Genomic DNA, 26,446 nt, shown 5'->3' with positions numbered 1-26,446 from the left:
AAACAGAGAGGCACACGTCCCTTTCTGCCATTTTTCCTGGGGCTGTGATCACCTTTTCCCAAGTGTGGGTCTTGCTGTAGCATTGATTTGATTTAAGCCTACCTTACTGGGTTAAGGTAAATTGGTTATTGACCGTCCTCAGACAGTGTTACTGCTGTAACTGCGTGTGTTTTTCAAACCCATTTAAAGTTAAGTTGCTGCAATGTTCATATATAAAAGAGTGCTTTAGATGTCACTGACGATCCCGACATAAACATCCTGAAGTGTCTCCGTTTAGCTATAGTTCCTATAGCAAGGATTTATTTACCTATGTGTTTACCAGGGAGGAAGAAGGCATGGGCATTGCTTCAACCTGCGTAGTTAATCCTGCTGTAACCCCCGCCATTCATCTTTTTGGATGGACATATTTCCACTTGCACAAAATTGCACACGGTAGCGTAGCTCTCTGCTGTGCCGGCAAGAGAATCAGCATCTTCAGTGTTGCCTAACAAGATTTGGCACTCATTCCAAAATCTTTTAATCTTTTTTAATCCTAAATCGCTAGTTCTCACCTCAGTTACAGTGAGGATTCAAGAACAGCTAGATCTGAAACCGCTGGGGTTACTGTGCGTGGCGCAAGAAGAGGGATAGAGCAGCTGGGCCTGTGGCCGCCTTGTCCGCAGGCTGATGGCGAACCCTGCTTCTGCTAACACATCTCAACCCCCCTGCACTGAGGGGTCAGATGGGTTTCTAAAACCCTCTCCATTTTTCCAAGGCCGGGGAGGAGGATTTCATTAGTGCGTGTGTATGTGCTGTTCAGATGCTGCACTGGAAAGCACAATAGTACAAATGAAAGCAAGAGAACAAACCCGCCAGCCTTCCCGAAGTGTTTAGAGACAGTACAAAGCTGGGATGTTGTTTCTTCTTAGTGACTGAGCAGTCTGACATGTTGCAAAATACAAAGGCTCTGCCTATTCCCCATGGCAGAGCGAAAACTGGAGCTACCCAGAAACAAAACCTATCATTAGCGCTCGTCCAAGCAGAACAGCCTCCTGAGTGCCAGAAACAGGCACAGAAGAGAGGGAGGGACCGCGCAGAGCAGCAAAAGGAGCATTTCTTTGGGGCTGGCAGCGACAGCCTTGTTGCGAGAAGCGGAGGGAGTCCCTCAGGGACCGCTCAGCTCATAAAACCTCTCACAGAGCCATAGGGAGCTGCAGCTTCCAGCAGTCCTGCAACACAGCACAGGCAGTGGTCCCTCAGTGGCCAGGGCCTGCCCCAAAGACCAGAATAGCTGTGCCCTGTAACATATTCCATGTTCTCAACACGCAGTTATACTTAGCTGGTAGAAGATGCCCTTTCATGCATCTTTCCAGGTCCTATCAGTGGCCCATACCATGCTAAAGGCATGCAGTAATTTAGGCTGTGTGTGTGCCATACAGCTCCAATCTGCACAGCTTCACAGGTTGGAAGAAGTATTGACATGCCCTGATTTGTCTCCCTGGGATCTCATCTCCATAGGAGCTGGCTTTTACCTGGAGGGCAGCTGGGCACAGAAAGCTGCAGGGAAGTACCTTGTGTTCAGAAAGAAAGCAAAAGGAAGGGTTATAGAACAGGCATGGATGAGCGCAGAGAAGGAGCATCGCAGCTCTGCAGTATTTCTTGATACTTCTTCAAGCACCTTGGGGGAAAAGACGGAAGATCAGGAGAGGGTTGCATTTGTCGCAGTTAATGTGGTGACCTGTGAATGTGCCCACCTCAGGCTGTGTGAATGTGCCACCGGGATGTCTCTAGGAGACAGCAGCAGCATGTCCACTTGCAGCTCAGTCAAGGGGCAGGCCAGGAATGCTGCAAGCCCAGCACGGTGCTAAAGCAAGATGTATGCAGCCATAAGTCCAGTGCCAGGTCTCTTTGTCAGGATGCTTCCCTTTTCTCAGCCTGCATAGTGCTAAACTGCCTCTCTGAGATAGCAAAACAGTTGCATGCCATCTTAATATCTGATATGTCTCGCTCCGGTTAGGCCTCTGACCTGATAATAAGCCCTTGTGGTCAGAGACACAAAAGCGATACCAGCACTTCAAAGAGTAGACTTGCCACACTGTGCTTCATGGAAAATATAGAGAGAAGCTGCATTCATAATATATCACTCATATCTGTGTTTGTAAACAGATTTATCACACCATCTGCAGAATTGTACCCTGCTCTCCTCCATGTTTATTTCCTGCCCATTTATACAGTACTGCTCCCATTTATTTTATTTCTTTTTTACGATCAGGTACATGAGCAATCTTTTTTCTTCCCCATAGAAAGAGTGTGCACTCTGTGGGAGAGAATATTTAATCAATCAAATTTGTTCAGTGTGGTGCATAACCACAAGCCGCTACTGTTTCGAGATGTACCTGACTGGGTTTGTTTCTGTTCTCCTCACATCTGTGCAGAGCAGGTGGGGAGGAAGGGATAATTTAGAATATGCCAGTAAACAGGATGCTCTATCATTATTTCCTGTCTCCCGTTGCACTGGTTTCACTTAATTTTTAGAAACTGACTGAACTTAAGGGCAATAATGCTACTACATTCTCTATGACTTTCTGTAGCTGATGATGTATACAACAGAGTATTTGCATAACTGGGGAGGGAGAAAAAAAGCCAACCCACTATGCTATCAAGATCGATAAGGAAGGATTAGTCATGTGCAAATTACAGAGTGATTTACTGGGTGTGAAAAGAAGTTAGACTGAAAGAGAGCTTGCAGAAAGCCTGAAGCCTGGGCACAGTCTCTGCAGCCAGAGCAGCGCCTGCTCAGGAGGTGCCGGTACCTTCCTGGTCCTGGGGCCAGCTGTGCAGCTCATTTCACAGGGCTGCATGAGGAGGCTTCTTGGGGCACAAAGAGGTTTAAAACCAGCAGCCCAGGCTTGCGCCAAACCGGATTTTCAGCTTGGAGCGCGCTTTCGCTTTGGGGAGAGCAGAGAGGTTGGCTCCAGCCAGCGCCGAGAGCCAGGCTGTGAGTCAGGGCTGGGACGGGGCCAGGCGCCCGGCCCGGCCGGCTGTGCCGCCGCGTGGATCCCTGCCCGGTCTCTGCACAGCGGTGCACAGCCCTGCACTGTCACTTCTCCATTCTCGCTGCTAGCAGGAGGCTGAGAAGGTCCAGGGACTCTGGTGAAGGCAGGATGCTAAAGAGACATCCCTGAGCTGCTGGTAGCACCAGAGCCGCATGGGAGCTCCACAACACCCATGGGTGCTTGTTCCCATGCCCACTGCCCACCGTGGCCCCAAACTCTGCCCCAGATGCAGTTTATTCCAAGATCCTCCAGCCCCAACAGTGCAACTTTGCTAAGGCGGGAGTGGTGGAATGCACTAAGGCGAGAGCAGCGAGATGCCACCTCGATCCCAGGGCTGCGGCGGTGGCAGCTGCACACCTCGCTGTGCTGGGGAGCGGGAACTTCCCCTTTGCTTCATGCCAGACTCAAATTCCTGGGTTTGGGTTCACAGGAACAACTTGGGTGTGACTAACTCCAGCAAAGCTTGCGCCAAGAGTGAGTAAGGGCTCTGGTATCTGACCGTTGTGACGAATCTTAGCAACTCTGGCCTGTACCTCGGCATGAGCTTTTTTTTTCTTCCATTTAAAATTATTCTTTTAAAGCTGTGCAGTATGTCCTCAAATGCTATATTTGCAATTTCACATTTTTCCATCATGGCCATTTGTCTTTTTTACAGTTAACTAAACAGTCCACAACTGGAATCCTAGCCAAGGATTTATTTTCCCTTTGAAGAAAAGGGAAAATCTGCAAAGGGTTTTCTCCATAGTTCTATAAAAGTGTATGAGGATTTTCTGTGACTTCATCCTTCAGTAGTACATAGGGCCCACAGCTCTGTTGCAGCAAAGCAGATGGTATCTCTCAAAACGCTTCAACTCTCAATAAAAAAATCACCAGGCAGGCTATCAAGTAAGAAACTTGTAAATGACTGGTCCTTTTTCCTGGTGTTCTGGAAAATAAACCATTCAGAAACTTTCAGTCTGGACTTTCAAGACTTTCCCTACACTCTGCAAGGTAGAAACTCTAGTACTGGCATTTCTAAGGGAAAACAAGATTCTCCTATAATTTGGAGCTGTTTAGTTTGGCCATTTCAGGGCTAGCTAGGCCCCAGGTTCTTCTGACCTCCATGGAGGCTCCTCAGCCCTATGTATGGGAGGGTCGCAGCTGGGTGGAAGGGAGGGGATATGGTGTTAGTGCCTGTCTGGACACCTACAAGTCATCTCAGGGTCCAACACCTCTGCCCAGCATGTGGCTCACCAAGGAGGCAGGTGCTGAAGTTACCCTGCCTGGTTGGTGAAAATATGTGAAAAGCACTTACATCTGTATCTTAATCACTACAGGTTTAAAACAAAGTGCCTCAAACACAAAGTTTGTCACCCAGAGTTTTTTTAACTTGGTTTTGGTGTTTCACTGCAGGGCATCAGACCCTCACATTCATTGCTGCGAACTGAATGGCTGAGGTGGACCATGTTCCCCAGGGAGATAGGCCATGAAAAAGCTCTTCCTCATCTTTGAGCAGATGTACTGCTGTTTTAATAGCTTCCTGCTGCAGCTCCTCCATTTGCAACCTGTTGGACTCTCACATTATCACACACAAGCACTACATTTTCCTGATGTACTTGCTGTAAGAACAGACAGGAAGAGATTGAGTGAGTGCTATAAAATTAGCCTCCACATCAGTCAAAAGAAACAAAGGCAAAAAATAACATGGTTCTCAGATGCTCTTATGAGCAAGATACGCTCAAAATGACTTCATCCCACTACAAACACAACCTTGCCAGGGTAGTGAGATTTTAAAGAGGCTAAATAGGCATAAAGAGCTCAGGGTTGACAATGCCACTTCCAACCTTGTCCTTTCGCTGCATGAAAATAGGCAGTGGCTATTGACTGGTGTAAATTGGCTACTTTAAAGACGTCTTTGCTGGCTTAGATGTGCTAAGAGTCAGTCTACAGAGGTTTCAGGGCTTGAATGTAATGCACATGGTTAACTGGGAAATATATTTACCTTCTCAACAGAGGACTGGCCCCAGGGTGTGCCCCACTTGCCTGAGAGCTGGCCTAAGAAGAGATTTGCTGCCACTGAGGTTTAAGTACTGATTGCTGGGAGAAAAAACACTGCTACCATGGGACAGTCCAAAAATAATTCTTACTTTGTCTTTTCTTACCCTTTCAGGGTAAACTGCTCACAATGTCCATCAAAAAGGAAGGTGCCCACAAGAAATGGGCTGCCCTGAAGGAGAAACTTGGGCCCCAGGAGACAGACCAGTCAGAGGCCAACCTAGAAAACGCCGAGCCGGAGCTCTGCATCCGCCTCCTTCAAATGCCTTCCGTGGTGAACTACTCTGGGCTGAAGAAGCGGCTGGAGAACAGCGACGATGCCTGGATGGTCCAGTTCCTGGAGCTCTGTGGGCTCGACCTCCTCCTGGAGGCCCTGGACAGGCTGTCCGGGCGAGGGGTGTCCAGGATTTCTGACGCCTTGCTGCAGCTCACCTGCATCAACTGCGTGCGAGCGGTGATGAACTCCCACAAGGGGATCGAGTACATCGTCAGCAACGAGGGCTATGTCAGAAAACTCTTCCAAGGTAAGAAGACATCTTATTTCACCAGGTACACAAGGCGGGGGGAGACTTTGCAGAAAAGTTTCTGCTGTTTCATCCTCCTGCCCTGGGTTGAATGTACTTCATAGACGTGTCTTCCAATTGTTCCACTGCTCTGTTGCTTTTTTAGATATCCAAAGGTATTAAAAGGCTTCTTGCAAGCTGTTGATCACAACTGATTAATTACATGGACTGTTTTCCTTATTTTCCTCTTTAAAATGATATTCCTTTGCCATTGCCTCTCTCTCCTTTATGGGTGGGCTCACCTCCACACGACTGTCTTAGCTCCCTGGGGAGTCAGGATAAACACTGCCTTAAGCAGACTTGAGAAGCCCCCAACCTCTCAGCTTTCGTCTTCTCAGCAGGCATTTGCCGTTTAGTTTTTTTCAGGCTCAAGGGCAGAGAGAGAGGAGAAATTCAAAGGGTTTGGAGACTTGCAGCCCATAAAGAGGACAGAATCTAGCATGGCTTAGGCTCAAGAGATAGATACTATTTTCCCTGCTGCTCAGTCTGCTCCCATCTATAAAATTGCAGGTATTGCCATTTAGTTTCTCCAGCCATTCACTTCGTTCCTCATTAGGTAGCAAACTCATCAGGGTGGCTTCTAGGGCTTGCGCTGCACTTTACAGGGAGACCGGGAGGAACATTTCCATGCTACTCTGTGGCACTGAAATCGCAGCTGTGCTTAGAAACCCTTTTTAATATCTCTTTAAAATGCATTTAGGCTGAAAGCATGCATTTTGTTCCCATCTTCAGTTTTAAAGTCCTCTTCCTTTCTCTTCACCATGTGCTTTCTTAACCAGTGTGGAATATAAAACTGGCATTTTTGTACTGTAAAAAATAAATGGCCAGCCTGGATTTCTGAGTGGTCTGACTTCTTTGTACAATAATAAATAAATAAATAAAAGACAGTCTAATCTGCTTCCCCATACCTCCCAGGTCTCATAGAGAAACAGGAATGGAAGGAAGGGAAATACATGAGGCCTGGTTAGAATAACTGACCTATTTCATGTTTATTTCTGCAATAAAAATAAGACTCATTAACTGGAAAAAAAGGCAGTGGTTCATCTACCATTCTAGAAAATACACATCTTTGAAAACTGGAAATAAAACAAGCAAGTGCATTCACTGAGATTTTGTTTGCTGTTAGCAGCATTTCCACTAGTTCTTGAAGCAGGTGAACAGCTATAATCACCAGTCAAAATGCCTGTAGGATAAATGAACTAGCATTTGCTCTTCCCACTAGAAGCTACTACCATATATTGTGATTGGGATGAGACAGCTGTAATACAGAATGTTTTTCCCCATCTTCCATGTACTGTGACTCTGCTTCTTAAATCCTTTTTCTAACCATTGTCATAAGCCCCTAGGAAAAGACACTGAGATTCAGAACATTAATCTGCTATTATAAATTCTTTATTTCTTTTCTGTTTTTCCGCCAGCACTTGACACAACTAATGTCATGGTCAAAAAGCAAGTATTTGAACTCCTGGCTGCACTGTGCATTTATTCATCAGATGGCCACGCTTTGGCTTTGGATGCCCTGGACCATTACAAGGCAAGTGTTGAACTGCAGCAGGAGGTCTTGCTGCCTCGCAGAATGTGCAAACACTCACTTGGGGTCTGACTCATGCAGGTAGATCTATGTACTGCAGAAGAGGAGTAGAAATTAGGTTAATTTTGCATCATTTTGGTAAGAGAGATGGGGATTTATATAGTGAAATTTGTAGGAATTTTGGCCTGGACACTTCTGTGTCAGCAGAAGGTCAAGATGCTGTCTACAGGCAGACTCCTGCCAACCACCATATCCTTTCTGATAGGAAAAGTGCCACCAGATTAACCAAATAGAAGGTGCCAGATCCATGGGATTCACTAATTCAAAATCCAGGGTACTCATCCGTTGTCAGAAAGCATAAAGGGATCTGGAAGGTGTTTCACTGACTTCCTCTGCTGACCAGACACTGCTCTGTGGCTGGGAAATGCAGCTTTTGGCTGTATCTTCCTGTTCTGTGCTCAGCAGGATAAACTGACAGAGCTTTTAGGATGCTAATTCTATTTGAGAGCTTTCATTTAGATGAAAGTTTCTGAGCTATATGAACAGAACTGTCTGAACATCACTTGTGTTATTAACAGAGTGTGAAGAACCAGCAGTATCGATTCAGTGTCATAATGAATGAGCTCTCAAATACAGATAACGTGCCATACATGGTGACGCTACTGAGTGCTATTAATGCCATAATACTGGGGAAAGAAGAGCTAAGAACAAGAACACAAATCAGAAACGAGTTCATAGGTAAGAATATTTGTTGCACCTAACTTTCTTTAGAGAAAATCAGTTCAAAAACCAGGGCAGTTTTATGGCTTCATTATTAAATGTATCAATAAGATAATAGGGAGGGACAAGGAGCAATTCTTGAAGCCATATCACTTGGCTTTGGACTCTTCTCTTAAACAATTTTAACCAGATCTATTTAATCTTTCTTTGCAGTTTTCCCATAGCTTTGAGCTCTCCTGGCATCCCCGTAGAACTCTATTCTTTGAATGTCTTCAATATGTTTCTATAGGCACCATCTTTTGGAGCCACATTTCTATAGATTGCAACTCCTTCTAATAGAATCTGAGATTTCTTCACTCTGCAGCCACTCAGTTTTGCCACATAAGTTTACCCATGATCCAGGATCACTTCCAACTACTTGAATATAGGGATCCTAAGCACCGTAGTTAGGATTAATCTAACATAACATGCTTATTTGAACTGATAGGCCTATGTTCCATTTCTTTCTGTGAGAGAAAGGGGCATATGACTGCACAATTTATTTGACTTATTTTAGACATCTAATTCAGAATGAAGTGAGTCTTGTCCCCAGAAGTGCTTGTGTCCCTCAGTAATCCTAAGGGGATGCTCCTCATCTCACTCAGCTGTAGATGTGTCTACTAAGGTCTCCTCATTTGAGAAATGAATCTATCTGTTTTGACAGATGGATATGAAGATATTCTCACTTTTTCTTTCTGCAAAATATGTTTACAGAATACTATTACATGATCATCATAATACCTCAGTGCCAAGTAACCAATAAATATATATTTTTTTGTTCTCAGGGCTTCAGTTATTGGATATTTTAGACAAGCTAAGGTAAGGATCAACATTTAAATTTCCTTTATAAATGAGATTCATAGTAATATAGCTATGGAAATGTGTCGCTTATCAGACCTCAGTAGTGTTCAGTGAAAAGTACCTGGGTGGAGTGGACCATGGTAGTGTACATGTGGGAACTAGGGGCTTTTGGCCAACGTTAAGACATTCTCAACAGCCACAGTGTCCCTGGAGCAGCTGCTGTCACAGATGGCATTGGCAAAAGCTCTGAGCACAGGCAGAATAAGGCACAACAATGTCCTTGTTGAGGCAGCATTTCAAATTGATGCTGAACTGATGCTCTAAGTTCCCTGATCAGCTTCGTGTATTCGAAAGTGCTGCACGACTGGTCTTTGTCCTGGAAGGATGCAGCAAAGATACTTTGGTGTTGCGTATACAGACATATCTATCTTCACAGCTTCTTAATTTAAAAAAGATGCACCAGCAGAAGCACCTATGGTAAATTCTAGAGTGCATTTCATATTAGTTGCAGTTAGTCATGTTCCTTGAATTTCTCCATTCAGCTCTTTCAAAAATAGTGGATAAATGGTGTTTTCAATATTGCCAGATAGACTTCCTGCCTTGAGAATACTCCAGAGAGCTGAAAACTTGGGTTTAGTACTTTTTGATCTAATATTGAATGGCAGAAAATATAGTTTATTCAAGCTAAAGTTTATTCAAGTTAAAGTTTATTTCCAAACAGTATTTGCAAATTTTTCTTTGTCATGGGAAAAAAAAATAATTTCCAAAGGGTGGAAAAACCCCTCTGTCTTTATACCTCCAAAGAGATGTTCATGCAAAGCATACATTGAGCTAGATTATGCCATAAAATGTCACATTCATTTCCATGTGCTGTCTGTAGGTAGAAGTTTGTTTAGTTCTAGAAAGGAAGTGCTGATGGGATTTGATCCTTTATAAACGAGTTAGTTAGGTGTCCTCAACATTGATTGTCTGAGTACAAGAAGCAAAGAGATAAAAACAATTTAAAATACAACAATCATCTAAATCATCAGCAAAGGGCTCTCCAGTGAAAGTGAATGCTATACGATTGCAGAGACATAGAGGAGGAGGATCTGCTTATCCAGTGTGACACATTTGAGGAGTTCAAGATAGAAGATGATGAGGAATTGTTGAAGATATGTGATGGGATAAACATGAATGATCATCATGAGGTCTTTTCATCTCTCTTCAATAAAGTAAGTAGACTCTCGTGTGGGGAGCAAAGTCATTCAATGGCATAGTCAGCACAGTTTGCTTGGAACCAGTCTGGTTCACTGCCTTACCTTTAATGGAAAGCACGTTGTCTTCCAGGTGAGCCGCTCTCCAGTCTCCATCCAGCTGTTGTCCATCCTCCAGAGCCTTCTGCACCTGGAACCATCTCACCACTCCAGCCTCTTGCTATGGGAGTCCCTGGATGCTGTAGTGAACCGAGCCATTTTGCTTGCAAATGACAGTAAGACTGACATGAGTGGCACATACTTTCAGCGTTGCACTAACCTCTTTTTGTCCTATCTCCTATCCAATACCTGCAAAAGTTCTTCCTAAATGCACAGTAACGAAGCCATGAGGCATCCTAAGAACTGAACAGAAACAGACGCAAATCTCATATATGACATGGGATCAAGCCTTGATGTGAATCCCCTGTAGATGTCAGTGAGCAAGGCAATCACATTGCCTTGCTTTGATGGTTAAGTCCAGATGTTGCAGTGAGTTTTGGGTGGCAGGAGCGAGTGTGATTCTGTCTTCGTTGAGAACATGCTACTCATGCTGGTGAGCCTTGCTGATAGTCACAACAGTGATTATGGGCTTTGAGCTGCTGGGTCAGAATCCTAGGAAGGAAACTGCAGAGGGTTGAATAGCATGAACCAAGCCTTAAGCCCCATTTCCTCCCCTGAGCGTCACCTGTTTTTTTTTCAGTTCAGGGGAACACAGTTGAAGAAGTCATCGAGAGGCTGTTATCTATGAAGAAACAACCAAACAAGCAAAAGCGAGCTGAAAACCGACTGTCTGGGAACATGAATGAAGGTATTCAGACTGAGCTGAAAGTGTGTGCCAGTGCAGTTCAGAGCCCTCTGAGATCAAACAACCCCTCCAAGGCACCAGCACCTCCATCAGAGCCATCTGCTGCAGAAGAGAAGATTTCATCCTCCCAGCTCTCAGCCTGCTCAGCTTCGCCGGAGACGCTTACCCCTGCACCCACCCCTGCCCCTGCCCCGGCACCTCCTGCACCACCACCCCCTCCACCGCTGCCAGGCGCAGCAGCCACGGCCTCCGCATGCACCACAGTGGATGTTCCTGCAGCCCCTCCACTCCCAGGCACATCTTCGTCATCTGCAGCCCCTCTGCCGGGCATGGGGGGCATCCCACCTCCTCCACCACTGCCTGGTATGGTGGGCATCCCACCTCCTCCACCACTGCTTGGCATGGGGGGCATCCCGCCCCCTCCACCACTGCCTGGCATGGGGGGTGTCCCTCCACCTCCACCACTGCCTGGCATGGCAGATGTCCCACCACCTCCACCACTGCCTGGCATGGGGGGTGTCCCTCCACCTCCACCACTGCCCGGCATGGGGGGTGTCCCACCACCCCCACCGCCCCTGCCCGGCATAGGGGGTGTCCCACCACCCCCACCGCCCCTGCCCGGCATGGCAGCCATCCCAGGAGACCAGATAGAAGCTGTTGTAGCCGCCCAGTTCAGCTGCCCCGTTGGCTTCGCCAGGCCTGTCCGCAAGACGGTGAAGACTCCAACTCTGAGAATGAAGAAGCTGAACTGGCAGAAGCTGCCTTCCAATGTGGTGAGAGGTGGGTGCCCCAGGCATAAACTCACTGTCACTTTTCGGGTGACTCGAGGTAAAAACAGTTTTCTTCGACTGTGTCAAATCTGGTTGATTCTATGTAGAAACAGAAGGTTTTTTTGTTTTTGTTTTTGTTTTTGTTTTTCTGGTACATCTGACCTGCAAAGCTTAAAAAAATAGCATTAGCCTAGTAATACATAATGACCATTCCATCTAGATCACTAGGTTAGAATAGGTTGTTTAGAACTAAAATCCTTTGAAAGTGAAAGCAGTGAGATAGATGAGAAGGTTCTCCTAATCCATCATGACACACGCTGGACTTGGGTTTTCAACAGGCTCTGATCTGGGCTCAAGGCTATCTGCTCCCTGGTTCATATATACATGAAAGTCATGACTAAGGGAGTGTGTCAAGGTCAGGTACTCTAGAAATCTGCCGTTGCGAAACAGATGGCACCGGTCATGAACAGGGCACATCAGCCACAACTCAGGAAGGACGCTGAAAGAGTTGAAGAGACCCAAGAAATATTGATTCGTTTATCAATCTGTGGGTCACATTTCCCTCTCCTAATGGATTTGAAAAGGAACCTGAAATGTGAGAAGAATTAAGAGTAGGCAAGGTCAGCCTACCTTGACAAGCAACCATCCACTGTATGGAAGATGGTATAGGTAAGATCTAAATAAAGCACATTCTTAACCACAGTTTCAGTGGAGATTTCTATAGAGAAACTTAGGTCATGATCAAAGAGAAGATATGTTTTAAAGTGCAGTGGGGATTAATTTATGAAGTTAAGTAGTCCTATATTCAGCTTTCCATAAGGAGACTAGATTACAAAATGAAAAAGTTAGGAAGGCCCCAGATAAAAAATGGCCAGGTTGTTCGTGATTCCTCTGCTGGCATGCAAGGAACCAAAATAATATCAGGTATGGGGCCAGGAAAAACGTGGCTAAGGCCCTTCTCATGCTAACCTGGTTGTGGAGGAGAATACAGTTTTAGGAAGAGGATGGTGGCTCTATGATTTCTGTCTGCCTCATGCTTAATTTTCTTATCAGCACATTTTGGCCTAAAGAAACCATGCAAGTTCATAACAAAGTATCACCAGGATAGATGCCTTTTTCTTTCCTAGCACATAACAATATCCTCTGGTTAAGCAGCAATGTACCCTGCCAGTACATGGTCCAGATTGTTCCTAATAATTCTGGTGCTATTAGAGAGTTTGAGGGTCCTTAACGATTTTGTTCATTTTCTGGGGAGTTTCCCTTCTAGCAAGTCCTGTTGCCCCAAAAGCCAGTAGCTTTGAGCTGCCCCTGTAAAGTCTCTGAATCCCTTGTGTATTTTTTTTCAGAAAGTCACTCGATGTGGGCTTCAGTGGGTAGCAGTGGTGAGGAAAGCATAGAGCCCAATTATACAAGCATAGAACAACTGTTTTGCTTTCCCCAACCAACTCCCAAGGAGAAAACGACTGCATCAGTGAAGACAGAACCAAAGGAGGTGAGAGGGTTGTTCTCTTTCTTTAGACTAAAGATCATGGCAGACAGTTCATCTAATATCAAATATCTTCTCTTTTTTTAATGAAGATCACATTTTTGGACTCCAAGAAAAGTCTCAATTTGAACATATTTTTGAAGCAATTTAAATGGTAAGATATGGCCAGTTTTCATGATAGTTGCCAAAACTTCAAGCAGCTTTTGCCCAGTGTCTGTAAGGTGCTCACAAAATCTATTCCAGCCATTGCGCTTTTGTGATCTGTGATGCAGAAACGTCTGAACCTTTCCTGGCTTATAATACACTGTCTTTAAAACACTGGGTCTGGGGGAAACATGGAAAAGGCTTTACATCTTGTTTTACAGAGGAGACATTGTGGCACGTAAACATAGGGCGATTTAGGTGGTAAAAGACTTCTGTGGAGTAAACCCGTACTGAAAGCAGGGTCAACAGAGAATTTAAGAATCAGATAATTGTAAAGACAAACAAGTGTGTAGGGATAGGCATCTAAACTGCAGGATTGATCTCTGGTCCTGAGTCCTTTGGCCAGGGTCAGAAACAAAACTTTGGGCATAGCAGGTATTTGAATATCGATCTTCCAAGTGCACAGTTAATCATTGTGACAGGCTTCCTCTTGGATGACTGTGGCCCTCATTAGGCAAAGCATGGAGTACTTGCATGGATACGTATCTCAGTAGCATGTAATAGTGGAACAAGGGCCTTTGGGTGACGGCTGACTCTGCTCCTCCTCCCTGCAGCTCCAACGAAGAGGTGGTTGCCATGGTCCAGAATGGGGACAGGACCAAGTTTGATGTCGAGGTGCTGAAGCAGTTGCTCAAGCTACTGCCTGAAAAGCATGAGGTCAGGACAGAATTGTGATTTGCTTCATTTGCAGAGCTGTTAATGCAGTGCAGTCCTGCAGTCTTGTTTCTTTATTTCTCATTAGATAGAAAACTTGAAAGCCTTCAAAGAAGAGAAATCAAAGCTAGCAAATGCAGATCAGTTTTATCTTCTCCTCCTTCAGATTCCCAGGTAAGGGAGTTCATCATAAACAGTGTTTGCCTCTAGCAGTTTAAGTTTCTTTATAGGAACCTCACAGACAAGTACTGATCAATATATGTTGGAGACTCCCCCTTCCTTAGCATCATCCCTTCCCTGCCACCCTTGGATGAAAGGTGACTGCTGCTCCAGCACCCTCTTTCCTTTGCAAATTGCAGAAGCTGACCCAGACCTAGGGCCAGATCTTCACAATGAGGCCATGTAACCTATTGAAAGTCATAGTGGAGCTTAAGGCAATGGCAAGATGGGAAAACCCAGGTCTCACACTATGGTCAGTCTCCTTCCTGCTGATCTTACTGCTTCAACAGAAACTACATTCCAGTGACAGGTTACCATGGAAAACTGAACCTCCTTCCACAAGCCGCAGGGCAGAGCTTTGATGTGGACATGGCTGATGCTGTGCCATGGCCATGTTGTAGAGTTGTCACATTTCTAGAAGACCTAGGAAGAAGGCCACCATGTTGGCCAAGATCACAGCATCTTAAAATGCTTAATCAATCTCCTTCCTTAGCTATCAGCTGCGGATTGAATGTATGCTGATCTGTGAAGAGACCAACGTTGTGCTGGACATGATTCATCCAAAAGCTGGAGTCATCCAGAGAGCTTGTGAAGGTAAATGATGTGACCTTATTTCTTTGTCTTATTTACAGCAATAAACCGCAATGTGCTAGAAAACATCTACATACAGAGTTTTGCAATGGGGCTACCCAGCACCACAGCTACCCTCCTGCTGCAGCTAGTCACTAGTTTGCTTCAGAACAAGGGATGCAGCTCTAGGTACTCCCACTGATGGTCAAAGCCTCTTTTGGGACTGAAGATCACTTTCCTTCGCCCTCTGTCCTGCTTTTTTTGCAGCAGCTGTATTTCTCTGAATCACTTCCAACAGTGAAGCATGGGAAGCTCACCAGCCCTTTCAAAGGAGCTGAATTCAGGACAACAGGACTGGCCCTGTTACAACTAATTCATCCAGTATTATTTGGATGGCCACATGGAAATCTTCCTGCAGCAATTTCCTCTGCTGCCACAAAAGCATGCCCTCAACTTCCACAGAAAGCAGCAACACTTCAGTTTTCCCTGGCTACAAATGGAACCAGAAGAGAAAAAGGTTGATATTTTGGGCTGTAAATGCTTAATGCTGAGATGGAAGCATCTGAATACATGGAGCAATTACACAATATGTCTCTGCAATTGGACAATAGATTTCCGCTTGCTGTGATCAGAGCTTCTAGTCAAGAGCAGAATGGAAAATATAGCTGGCAGGGGGAAGAGGTATAAAATCCTTCTGGACAGTTTTATTCTCAAGGTCATCCACCAAGTGAAAGCAAATGTAGTTTACAGTGATTTCTAGATTTCAGATCTGTTCATCCAGAAGTCTCCTTCGGCTTATCCTGGGGGCAGCATGCACAGAGATGCCTGCCTGAGAACTGATTCCAGACCTTCAACAGCACCAAAGGGAGCCTCCTACCTCTTTCTCGGCTTTGTCAAGAGCTGAGAAAGAAGAACCCATCCTGAAGAGCCAGTTCCACTAAGTCCTGTGATGGGTTTCTCCAGCTGGAGGGACAACTTCCTGCTGGGATTAATTGAAACTTCCTCCAAATTTTCTTCCAAGCAGTCCACTTGTCCTCTTGGAGATGTTCCTTTCTCAAAGCTAAATGTGTGAGAAACAACGCCACTGCTGCACCCTGTCTTCAAAACAAGGATAGGGGTGGTATCCTTCATGCACTGATAAGCACCTCAGCCATGCAAGAACAAGAACAGGGAGAGCGTGTCTGGTGTTATCAGCTGGCACCTGCTCACAGGTCTGTCAGACCTGGCTTCACTGCACAGCTGAATAGGCTCTCAGAGTCTTCTAGGATTCAAGTTTTAGCTCAGTTATCCTCATCCATACCAATAGAAATCTAAAATACTTCCACAGAAGGCAGCAAGTTAGTGACTGTTAGTAAAAAGATTCCAACTCCACGTTAGTTTCCATTAGAAATGAGATACCAAATATAAAAGAAGAAACAAGCAAAGGTCATCAAAACGTGTGTGAGGCCCAGCTAATTAAATTGAATTTATTTAGAGTGAGTTCCAGCTGGGCCTTTGGGTTGCAAACCTGAAAAATCCAATTTTCATTTGGTGGAAATCAGAACTCCAATTTTAATCCAGTTTAGGGAACAGTCTTGTTTGACCAAGGCTTTAATTAAAGACCTGTTTTGTTTTTCAGATCTTCTGAACAGTCATCGTCTGCCGCTCTTCTGTCAACTGATTCTCAAAGTTGGAAACTTTCTGAACTATGTAAGGATTTCTTTTGTCTTGCTCTCCCCCAAGTCATTATGATATGTGGATTATTCTTCTTTCTTAGCATTGTAATTTGGCTGGACCTGGGAATTATGTTTGCTTTCTTCTGTCTCGCAGGGAAGTCACACAGGGGATGCTGATGGGTTTAAGATCAGCACTTTACTCAAGCTAACCGAGACCAAAGCAAACCAAACCCGCGTGACTCTGCTCCACCATATTCTGGAGGTACCACTGCCAAGTCCTGGGCAACAGGGAAGGGGGAGGATTTTAGCACAAAAGAACCATTCTTCCTACTCTGCTTTCGTTTGTTGCCACACACTGGTATTCATATCCTCCCTGGCAAACTGCAGCTTTGCAAGCTGAGGTCACTCCGTTAACTTGGGCTAACAGTCTCTATTTGTGGGCATTATTCAGCTTAAAGGGAACTCGTTGTGCGGACACTTTTGTCCTGCTTCCCTTTAGCATCTTTCATGATAATTGCTAGAACTTCCTCTTTTCATATTTCTACAATCTGTGCACATCACCAGCTGCAAACCACAGAACATGTGGCTACCTAAACCATCTTGGCTGTTCTGCGTTGCTTCAACTCCTCTGCCTTTTCATTGCCTCTCCCTTCTCCACCAGACTATACTCAAGATTTTCATGATCCTTCTAGGCCCCTATGTCTTTCTTATTCTCTGCATTGCTGTTTTTTCCCTGCTTTTTCTCCATGTTCTGGTCTGACAATCTCATTCATCAAGGTCTCTCAAATCCAGTCATGTATGGTCAAGCTCCCATTTTAGCTAATTGGTAACTTCAGCAAGCATAGCATGGAATTAAGTTAGGCAAATAAGAATCAAGCCCTTCCAATGCCTTGCTGGGACTGTAGAAACTGAACTGCATCAAACCAGAGCCCTGCCTCCTGCCATGGCCAACTGTAGTCCAACAGAAGAAAGCAAGAGAAATCCCCGGTAAGATAGAACAGAGGACAGTGGCAAGTCAGCTTTCTTTTAACAATGAGTATTTCTAATCTTTCAGCACTCATGTGTTTTTATAGTGCCTTGCCTCTCTGCAGGACCTGCAGTGCTGTTTTGCTCTGTGAGGCAAATCAGACTAGAGATGGGGGGCAGTAGTGGGATGTAGGCCTTCCTCTGCACTTCTGCCCATTTCTCTTCCCACCTGTCTTCCTCTCTCAGCTTATGGCATTCAATAAGCAACATTTCTTTCTCCTCCTTCAGGAAGTAGAAAACAGCCACACAGACCTACTGGAACTGCCAAAGGACCTTGAAAATGTTTCAAAAGCAGCAGGGTAAGCAGTTTCATTTCCTTCAAATTAAAAATCAAACAAACAAAATCCCATGCACATTAATAAGGTATCAGAAAATAGAACACACAGCTGGTATAGCACATTAATGAAATAGCATCTTATTTAGTTTTGACCAAAAGATTTGGCTGGTGAATACTGAAGCCACTCTAATATACAATAGTTGTACTACAGCTGACAACACTTAAGAATGAAATTTGCAGTGCCTTCAGTTAATACTGCCTCACAGGCCTTTCCAAATACTGCACTGCTTTTGTGTTAGCAGGATCTTCTAAAGTCCAGCTACCCAGAAGCAGTTCTGAAGTGTCTTCAACCAGCATGTTCTGAGAAACTAAGCTAATGCCACTCACTGAGGAGAGCATGAAGATGGAGAATAACCCTTTCAATGAGTGGACTCTTTTTGGCATCCGTCTACTCAATACATGAAGTTGTAGGTAGACCTGGCCCAGTTTTCATGAGTACCATGGCAGAAGTAAAATTTTCATGAGTTTTGGTTGCATAAAGAGTTCAGAGCTCAAGATTCAGGCAGTTCTACAGTTAGTCAGTGAAGTGGTGGAAAAGAAAGGGAAAACCAAGCCACCAGCTCTGCTGAATTCTCTCTTCAGTCTTCTGAAGATATTACGAAGTGAACTAATGAGGGACTTCTATTTTTTTTCAGAATTAATATTGATATCATACGCTCAGAGTCCAGTGCCAATTTAAAGAAGTTGCTGGAGCTACAGCGAAAGATCTCATCATCAAATGAAGATGTGAAACAACAGTATGAGAAACCTATCCAGGTCAGTGAATGGAGTTCCTTTATATCTTTCACCTTGAATACCCACACACAAACACACAGCTCTGTACATAATATGTAACAGAGGAGGTTCTTGAGGGGTTTCCAGATTTTGAAGTAGCCTGTGATGCACACAACCCATTTGTATTAATTTTCCACTTCTTAACAGGCCCTAGATATCTTTTGATAAGGCTATTTCTTAAGACCTCCTTACTCTGTTCAAGCCAATCTATTCATTCTCAGTGTGGGTCTTCAAAAAAATCCTGTCTTGGGATTAGGTTTGGTATTAAGCTTTCCACATCCTTCTAGTGCTCCATGTAAACTGGTACAACTCAATCACTAGCAGCAAAGGCCATCTCAGCTATTTGCCCTGCATAAGCTCTGCTGCTGTGAAAAGCAAGGCCGCAGAGCCCTGCTCCAACGTCTTACATTGTCATCTTTTCTTCTTTAATTGCCCTTCACTCATTATCCTCTGAATGGCGTTTTACTGTTTATACTAAATGCATTTCAGGATAGCATTGATGCTTCCAGAAAGCTGGAAGAGAAATTTGAAACCATTGAAAGGAAGAGAGAAGAACTTGCAAATTATCTCTGTGAAGACCCCAGCAAGTTGTCCTTAGAGGACATGTTTAGCACCATGAAAACCTTCAGAGATCTCTTCATCCGAGCCATGAAGGTAGGCTTTTGCACACACAGTGCTGCGCAACCCCAGGACTGGAGCCTACCTCTGCTCAAATAGATGGGGGTGGGATGGACACCTCAACCCTGCAGGGGAAGTAGCCTTTCAGGAGGTGGCTGGACCCCAGCAGAATATTCCCTATTGATTCCTTCCTGCTGGAGCTTCTCTCTGCCTCATATTAACCCCATGACCTGTCCTTACCATCTCAAAGTGGTGCCAGGGCTTGAAAGGAGCCAGGACCAGCTCTACTGGCTTTGTTAAGAAAGTCCAACTTCACAACAGCGTTTCTGAGACAGATTCTGGAGTTTCTGATTTTCATGCTACTTTGGCTTCAGATTCACAGAGGGCCTTCTGGAGTCAAATGCATAAGTTTTAGAGCATCAGGATTTTAAAACAATACTTATTTCCAACTTGAGCAAAAAGCCTTTAGAAAGGGTATGCAAAAAGGGGATGTGGTTAAAAGGCCACAAGTGTGGAGCAAATCATGGCTTCAGTGGCTTTCACATTTTCCTCAGCTAATCAGAGGATCTGCACTGTAGTGGTTGTGTTAGGCAGATCACTGCTGCCACCTGCTATTAGGAATGAGCATAGAGCCCCAGACAAGCCAACAGTCTCCCTCTCACCCCCTTGGAAAGATAGTACAAAAATTTTTATTTACTGAAGAGATCATCCTTCTTTTCATCAGCTTTTCTACCAGATGTTTAGCCAATCTTCTCATGCCTCCTGTTACCTCACTGCAGGAAAACAAGGACAGAAAGGAGCAAGCTGCGAAAGCAGAGAAGAGGAAAAAACAACTGGAAGAAGAAGAGGCTAAGAGACAGAAAGGGGAAAATGGAAAAGTCAGTAAGTATCAGAAATGGTTTCATTAAAGAGAGATGGACATGTCATCCAAAACTGTCTACAAGAGCCAACAGGAGAATTTTCTGTTCTTGTTTTAATGGACTAGGAATGCTAATTTATTCTGTGGGTTTTTAGGTGCTGGCTCACTGAAGGCTTTTAGGTGTTTTACAGCCATAGCTAAATATTGGCCTTCTACAGTTACACAGCTGGGTCAAGAACTTAATTTTTCTGATTGAACAGAGGAGGAAAAATCTCAGATTTAAACTTTCAGTTATTTCAACATTTTTATTTTCTAACAAAGCTTTTTCCAAGCTAGATTCCAAATCTAACAAGAGACATTTGACTTTTTTCCCTGAAATCCCCAGTAGTCTCACCCCAGTTTAGCAGAGTTTGCACAAGTTTCAGAAACATTGCAGATAACTTAAATCTGCCTTTCTGTGGTTGAAAATGAAAGGCACATCTGAAAAGTAAAACTGGAAGAAGTTAAAAAGAAAAATCAAGATCATTTTGACCCTATCGAAAAATAAAATAATAGCCCCACCTACATGAACAGCAAACAGGACATATGACATGCCCTGAGCGACAGCCCAAGGCGCTCAATTATGGAAAAAACCAAGGTGCACCCTAGGTCTGCTGAACCCTGGAGCTTGACTGTGGTCCTGCAGGACCTACTGCCCTGTCCCAGGGGCTGGTTTCACAGTCAGGCTTCATCTCAGAGCTTTAGCCTAGGCCAGCAGGTAGCAGGCAGGGTGGCATCACTGCCTGGGCAGAGCCAGAGGCCTTCTGCTCCAGCTCCTGGGCATGTTGTTGATGCTCATCTCTCTCTCTCTCCAAGTTAAGAAGGGAGCAGTGAAGCAGGAGGACGTGTGTGTCATCGATGCACTGCTGGCCGACATAAGGAAAGGCTTCACGCTGAGGAAGACAAAGAACAGAAATGAGGTGGATGCGCTTCCTAAAACCTTGCCAGCAGAGAGCCCAGAGGAGAGCCAGTCTGGTAAGGACACAGACCTGACTTTATTACCTGCAGCTACTCATTCCCGTCTGCCTCTGAGCATGAGCCAAACACACATGGAAGAAGTTTCCAGTATTTGTATTTGGGGTATTTTATTTAAGGAGGCTTCACAATCAGTGCAGTGAAGAAGCGGAGCAGAGATTCCACAATTAACAGCAATACATTTATTGTGGCATGGCCTTGTGCCCACCCTGATGACCCCTCTGAGAGGGGGTAGCCTGCTGGTGGCACCCTGTGCAGGCAGCCGCAAGCTTGGGCCCCAGTGACAGGAACCCCTTTGAGGACAGGGACCTTTTCAGACTGACTTTGAGCATAATTCTGCAGTTGTACTTAATTATGTGTTTTTGTTTGTTTGTTTAAAGGAAAGAGCATTAAGGATCCACAAGCTACAGGAAAACAAATCAATGATAAGAAAAAGCCAAGCAGCAATGGTCATCCCTCAGAAAGCACCCCCACTCCAGCCACTACTCTAACGGAGATGGTTAAAGATGCTACAGATACCTCAGCTTCTAACCAGGTGTTGCCTAAAGAAAATGCTGAAGGAAAATTGCCACCAGAGTGCCAAGCTGAAGGCTTGTCTGCAAGCTTGATGGAAGCTGATGGGGCTGGTCAGGCAGAGCAGGGAGCAGGCAAGCAGCAGGCAAACGGCCTCCAGGAGAGCACCAAGAGTGGCACCTTCACCTTCTCTCCCACCAGTATGGGCACTGGGATAAAGTTTGGGAGCAGCGGTTTGAGCACTGCTTTGAGAGACAAACTCAATGGGTCCATCTCAGAACAGCAGGACAAGGAATCCCATGCTGATGGCACAGAGAGCATTAGTCCAGCTAGTGAGCAGATGATCCAGCCAAGCAACCTCCAGCTAAGTGCGAGTGGAGAAGATCCTGGCAGTGCTCAGTCCACTCCCTTTGATGAGGCTTATCAGGTAGAATCAAAAGAGACAGCAAAGGAAAATGAAGACCCTGGTACTGACTCAGTGTTGGACACTTCCCAAGAGAAGTCCTTTTCGGAGGAGCCCGCCACCGATTCTTCCTGTTCAGCAACACTCCCCCCTGGACAAACTTACAGTGACAGGGAAAAGCAAAGAACATCTGGGAAACGGAAAAAGAAGAAGAGGCACAGCAAAAGCTACACAGGTAGCCTGTTTTATATATATATTGTTTTATTACTCTGGGACTGAGTTAAATCAGGGAGACTTTGGAGTACGTTTTTCTATATCTGTCCCTCCCCACTCAGAGGTCCAGTGCTGTCCACGGGAGGTCCCCTTCCCTCCCCTCAAGCAACTCTGTTTAATGGAGTTGTTACTTTTTCTTTTTTTTTTTAAATCTGAAAATGGTTTAAAAAGAAAACACAAACATTGCGCATTCTCTTGACATTTACAAGTTGTTTATAAAAGGGTAATGATGAATCAATAATTAAAAAGCCCATTACACATATGCAATAAAGATGGCAATAAGCACATCTGTCATAAGCACTAACGACAGCCACAAGCCATGGTTATGTGCAAACAAGAGCTCCATTAGGCTCCAGAGCAGTGATTAAGAGCAGTTAATACTGGGTGCTTAATCAGCAATCACCCCCTCTCTACTATTTATAAACAGATAAAGCCAGAAACATCAGCACTGCTGTGAATTTTCACCCCCTTTCATAAGTCTTATTCCAAGTGCTTTTTGCCTGCAGTAAATAGAGGACTAACTCATAGGAGAGACACTTGGGTCTGTCAGCCTTTTGACAGATACATCATCATCTGAGCATCCACCACACAGGAGCTTACGCTTATGGTGCTGGCAGCCCTCAGGGCCATAATAATTTCTGTTTCTAAGCAGGCCGGTTTCCCCTAGTTAAAACAAGCTACAGAACAGAAGCGCTTTCCCAGATGTGGTTCCTGAACTTTCCTTCTTCTGAGGCTTTTTCGGAAATGGGGATAAATTTCTCCTAGATCTCTTATTTCCCACCTGCCTCCATTCCCCCTTCCCTGACAGCTTCAGGTGCTCTCCCTGCTCCGTAGCTTCTCCGTTCCAGGAACAGCAGAAGTGCAGAGGCTGCGGATGGAGGGAATTCCTTGCCCTGGCCTTCCCAGGAGGCAGAATCAACTGCGGCAAAGGGAAACCCCGCACTCCCAGCCCTCGCGGTGCTTTCCTGTAATGAGCATTTCTATCTTAAGGAAAAAACTCCCCACAAAAGTCACAGGGCTCCCTAGGCACCCAGGGATTGCATTTAAGAACTTTTATGCTGCTTAAGTGATGGGCTTATCTTAAGAAGTTCCGAGTTGTTACATTTGCTTTGCCATGATCATATAAATTTAGTGTTTTTCTTTCATTTAAAAGCAGAGGTTGACACTGATACTGGAGATAATAAAACAAAAAAAGGTTGTGTGGTACACTGAGGTATGTAACATTGCAAAGGCATTTTTTGTAAACTAACCATAGCATTGAGAATTTACAAACTTAATCATTACTTGGCACATCAGCTAAGCTTTTTGTCTTTGTTTCTAATCACAAATACATTCAAAGCAAATTTGTTACTCTGATTCTTACTCTCCAGGGGGTTGATCTTGCGTTGAATGGAGTCAGTGCTGCTCTCCCCACGACGCAGGGTCATATCCCACACGTCTGTCTTCTGTGTCAGCAGCAGCCAACCTGCCTTTCCCTGCAGATAATTATGAGTCATTCTAACCAAATGAATCCAGCTTCGTGTGATAAACAAAGTCTTTGCTTTGATTCAGTTATTTTCTCAAAAACTGTAAAAATGCAATTTCAGTACACACCTCTTGCAAAGAATATTTGGTTTGCTTTCAGAGCAGCTAGTTTCTACAGCACCTAGACTTTAAATACTCAAACTTAAACTCTCTATAGTTTAAGTATGTGTATTTGATATACGGAATAAAACAGTGGGTGTAGAGAAGAGAAAAAAAAAGTTTGGAGGAAGTTACCAGCTCCAGCTCAAAGCCAAATCCTGTATCAGAATATCAGAATCCCTATCTGACACACCAAAGTAATTAGCTGAAGCAAATAAACCATGTGCATTCATACAGCTTTCAGGGGTGGAGGGGAAGGAGATCGTTTTGTTTAGGGAAGGAAAGACAGACAGACAGAACATGTAAACTCAGTTTCAAATAAGGACATGTGGTACTGCATTCCTCACCAATGTTGGGATTAGGAACAGACAGTGACTTATCACAAGAAAACTTTGGGAGTTCTGTCCACAAGACTTTTCTGAAAGTGCCTTACAGGAAGTGGAAAGAAAAGCAAGAAACAAAAATAAAATGTCCACTGTACTGAAATTGCATAGTTACAGATTGCATAGTTACTTGTTGCCCTTTCCATTCAGATGTGCGTCTCTTAGGAAATGAATCAATGATGCCAAATCTCTTGCGATCTCATTTTGTAAACAGAACGTGTTTCCTCCTCAGCATCCCCCATGCCTGAGCACAAGTGCCAAGCAAGGCCCCCTGCCTCCATCCCCTCTCTTGGGAGGCTGGAGGATAATTTTGTCCTGACTTGCAGCCTGATTTCTGGGAATGGAAAGTCCACTCTGTGGTGGGGTGTTGCACTTCGCTTCAAAAACATAGGAAAGCAACAGGGAGGGATATGTTGAAAACTGGTACCTTGACGAAGCGGCTGCGTAGCCCGAGGCAGGAAGGCAGAAGTGCATCCTGGAGAAGCGACACTGCAGCCACTTGCTGCCAGCAGTGCCTGCGAGAGCCCCGCACCAACAGGACAGGGACCCGTCAAATCTGCAGGTCCCCTTTTTCTCCTCCCACCTTTATACCATGTGCACATACACATTACAAAAAAAAAAAAAAAAATAGACAGAGAAAGGATCAGTCTCCATCTGCAAAGAGACAGCAGAGTTTAAGAATCTTTTTGTTGTTGTTGTTTTAATTTAATTCTAGAGAACCAGATGTTTCATCTCCCCCTTCTGCAGGCTCAGTGTCCAGTGTCCTAATAGACCATGGGAATGTAATCAGGCTAATGCTTGTCTTCCTGTATGGCCTTTGCCTTTATGTCTGTCATTAGAAATGGTATTTTCTTCAGTTATTACAGGGACAGCACCTTAAAAATGATAGTATACAGCCCTCACTCCCCCCCAAAACACCTCTGGGCAACTGGGAGGCCACACAGGGGTGCAGGAGGAGGGCTGATCTCAGCCTAAACCACTGGCAAAAAAATGCTAGCTCATCTTTCAGAAGCATCAGAATCAGCCCATAAATTTAGTGAATTTAGTAACTTAAAATGTAGGAGCACATTGCAACATTCTGCTCAGAAAACAAAAGCTTCATGTTATAGGATTTGACTAGTGCCTAGTGTCAAAGCAACATTGTCTCAACTCTTGAGCATTAGAACCAGTACTGTAAATGTACGGGAGGTTTTTGTTAAGTAAATACAAATTTAGATCTACCAGTTTTTCCTTTATCTGATGCTGGTTTCCGTAGTAGCACCCTGGCTATTAGACACAAGTGAAACCGCAAAAGCTTCGTTTTTGCAGCAGTGACTACTCTGCAGTTCCTCCTCCTCCTGCAGGTGTCACGGCGCGGCAGAAGAAGTAACGGAGCCCCGGAGAGACGCTAACAGCCCCAGCTCTGCCTGTCCCTCGGAAGCGACGCTCTGCGGTACCCACGCGTCACCCGCGGCCGCCTCTGCTGCAGCTGGATGCAAAGCTTCCCCGCGCGCCCGCTTTTAATCCCTTCCTGGCAGCCCAAAGAACCTCCTGGAGACCTGAGCACCTTCAGCCCGGGCCTTACGTGAGCTCTCGGCACCCATCGAGACGCGGGGACTCTGCGTGCGGAGGGTTGCAAGCGTCGGACCCTGAACGAGCCCTTCTTGGAGCCACGTCTTTCAGCCTCTTCTTAGGGCAGGCTCCTCTCGAAACGAGAGCTGAGCGTGGCCCAAGGAAGCACCGCAGCGCTTAGTCCTCTGAGGAATTTTAAAAACAGCAGTGTCTCCGCTAAATTCGGGGTACGAATCAAGCACTTGTTGCACTGCTGCAGGTGGAAAGTGTTCCCTCACCGCTCACCATCAATTTATGTTGAAGCAGATCCAAGGCACAGTTTAGACAAATGTATTTTCCCTCTCAATCGTTTAAAGCAAAGGAGATCCCTCTTGGAAATAAAGTAGAAGTATTTTATTAAACATACAGCCATATAAACAGTGTCTGATTCCCACCTATGCTATGTGTAATTAAGTGTAAGCTTGTCTTGCAGGAGCCTCACGTACAGATGAGGGAGAGTCAGCGCCCAAGTTCCTGTTTTTAAAGCAGCAGAAAGAGGTTTTCCAGGGGGCTCTATTAGCTGCATTTTCAGCTTGTACTTCAGTAAATCTCTGGGTTTGAAAATCATGCTAAGCTGCTCTGAAGTGTTATGTTCCAGCTGCAGAACGGGTAGTTTCATGTTGTTGTTGCTTGAAAACTGGGAATGTGCAGTATTGTGTTTTAAAAATTCAGAGCTTTTATTTCTCAATTCAGTTTTGTAATAACTTTGTAT

General features: G+C 44.9%; 1 protein-coding gene across 4 annotated transcripts in view; it reads left to right on the top strand.

Moving 5' to 3' along the window:
* LOC104570680 (inverted formin-2-like) overlaps window positions 1-26,153 on the top strand; it is a 35,741-nt gene extending 9,588 nt beyond the window's left edge. The window contains exons 2-23 of one of the 4 annotated variants that reach the window (XM_088539477.1): window positions 5,185-5,593; window positions 7,051-7,166; window positions 7,742-7,901; window positions 8,708-8,741; window positions 9,796-9,937; window positions 10,053-10,194; window positions 10,659-11,543; window positions 12,880-13,025; window positions 13,112-13,173; window positions 13,778-13,880; window positions 13,966-14,051; window positions 14,590-14,690; window positions 16,285-16,355; window positions 16,476-16,583; window positions 17,576-17,646; window positions 18,320-18,440; window positions 18,948-19,112; window positions 19,856-19,958; window positions 20,791-20,949; window positions 21,330-22,100; window positions 23,292-23,351; window positions 25,488-26,153. In XM_088539477.1, coding sequence (XP_088395603.1) covers window positions 5,200-5,593; window positions 7,051-7,166; window positions 7,742-7,901; window positions 8,708-8,741; window positions 9,796-9,937; window positions 10,053-10,194; window positions 10,659-11,543; window positions 12,880-13,025; window positions 13,112-13,173; window positions 13,778-13,880; window positions 13,966-14,051; window positions 14,590-14,690; window positions 16,285-16,355; window positions 16,476-16,583; window positions 17,576-17,646; window positions 18,320-18,440; window positions 18,948-19,112; window positions 19,856-19,958; window positions 20,791-20,949; window positions 21,330-22,100; window positions 23,292-23,350 — 3,999 coding nt within the window. In that variant the 5' untranslated portion in view covers window positions 5,185-5,199 and the 3' untranslated portion in view covers window position 23,351; window positions 25,488-26,153. Of the gene's footprint in view, window positions 1-5,184; window positions 5,594-7,050; window positions 7,167-7,739; window positions 7,902-8,707; window positions 8,742-9,795; window positions 9,938-10,052; window positions 10,195-10,658; window positions 11,544-12,879; window positions 13,026-13,111; window positions 13,174-13,777; window positions 13,881-13,965; window positions 14,052-14,589; window positions 14,691-16,284; window positions 16,356-16,475; window positions 16,584-17,575; window positions 17,647-18,319; window positions 18,441-18,947; window positions 19,113-19,855; window positions 19,959-20,790; window positions 20,950-21,329; window positions 22,101-23,291; window positions 23,352-25,469 lie in introns of those variants that run through there. The other 3 variants (XM_088539465.1, XM_088539458.1, XM_010217713.2) reach the window with 3 other exon arrangements.
* The last annotated feature ends 293 nt before the right edge of the window (window positions 26,154-26,446 follow it).

Source organism: Tinamus guttatus, unplaced genomic scaffold (genome assembly GCF_059628265.1).
Source record: "Tinamus guttatus ecotype Peru unplaced genomic scaffold, ASM5962826v1 Tinamus_guttatus_pri_ptg000048l, whole genome shotgun sequence".
Taxonomy (NCBI): domain Eukaryota; kingdom Metazoa; phylum Chordata; class Aves; order Tinamiformes; family Tinamidae; genus Tinamus; species Tinamus guttatus.
This window is presented reverse-complemented; position numbering and strand designations above follow the sequence as displayed.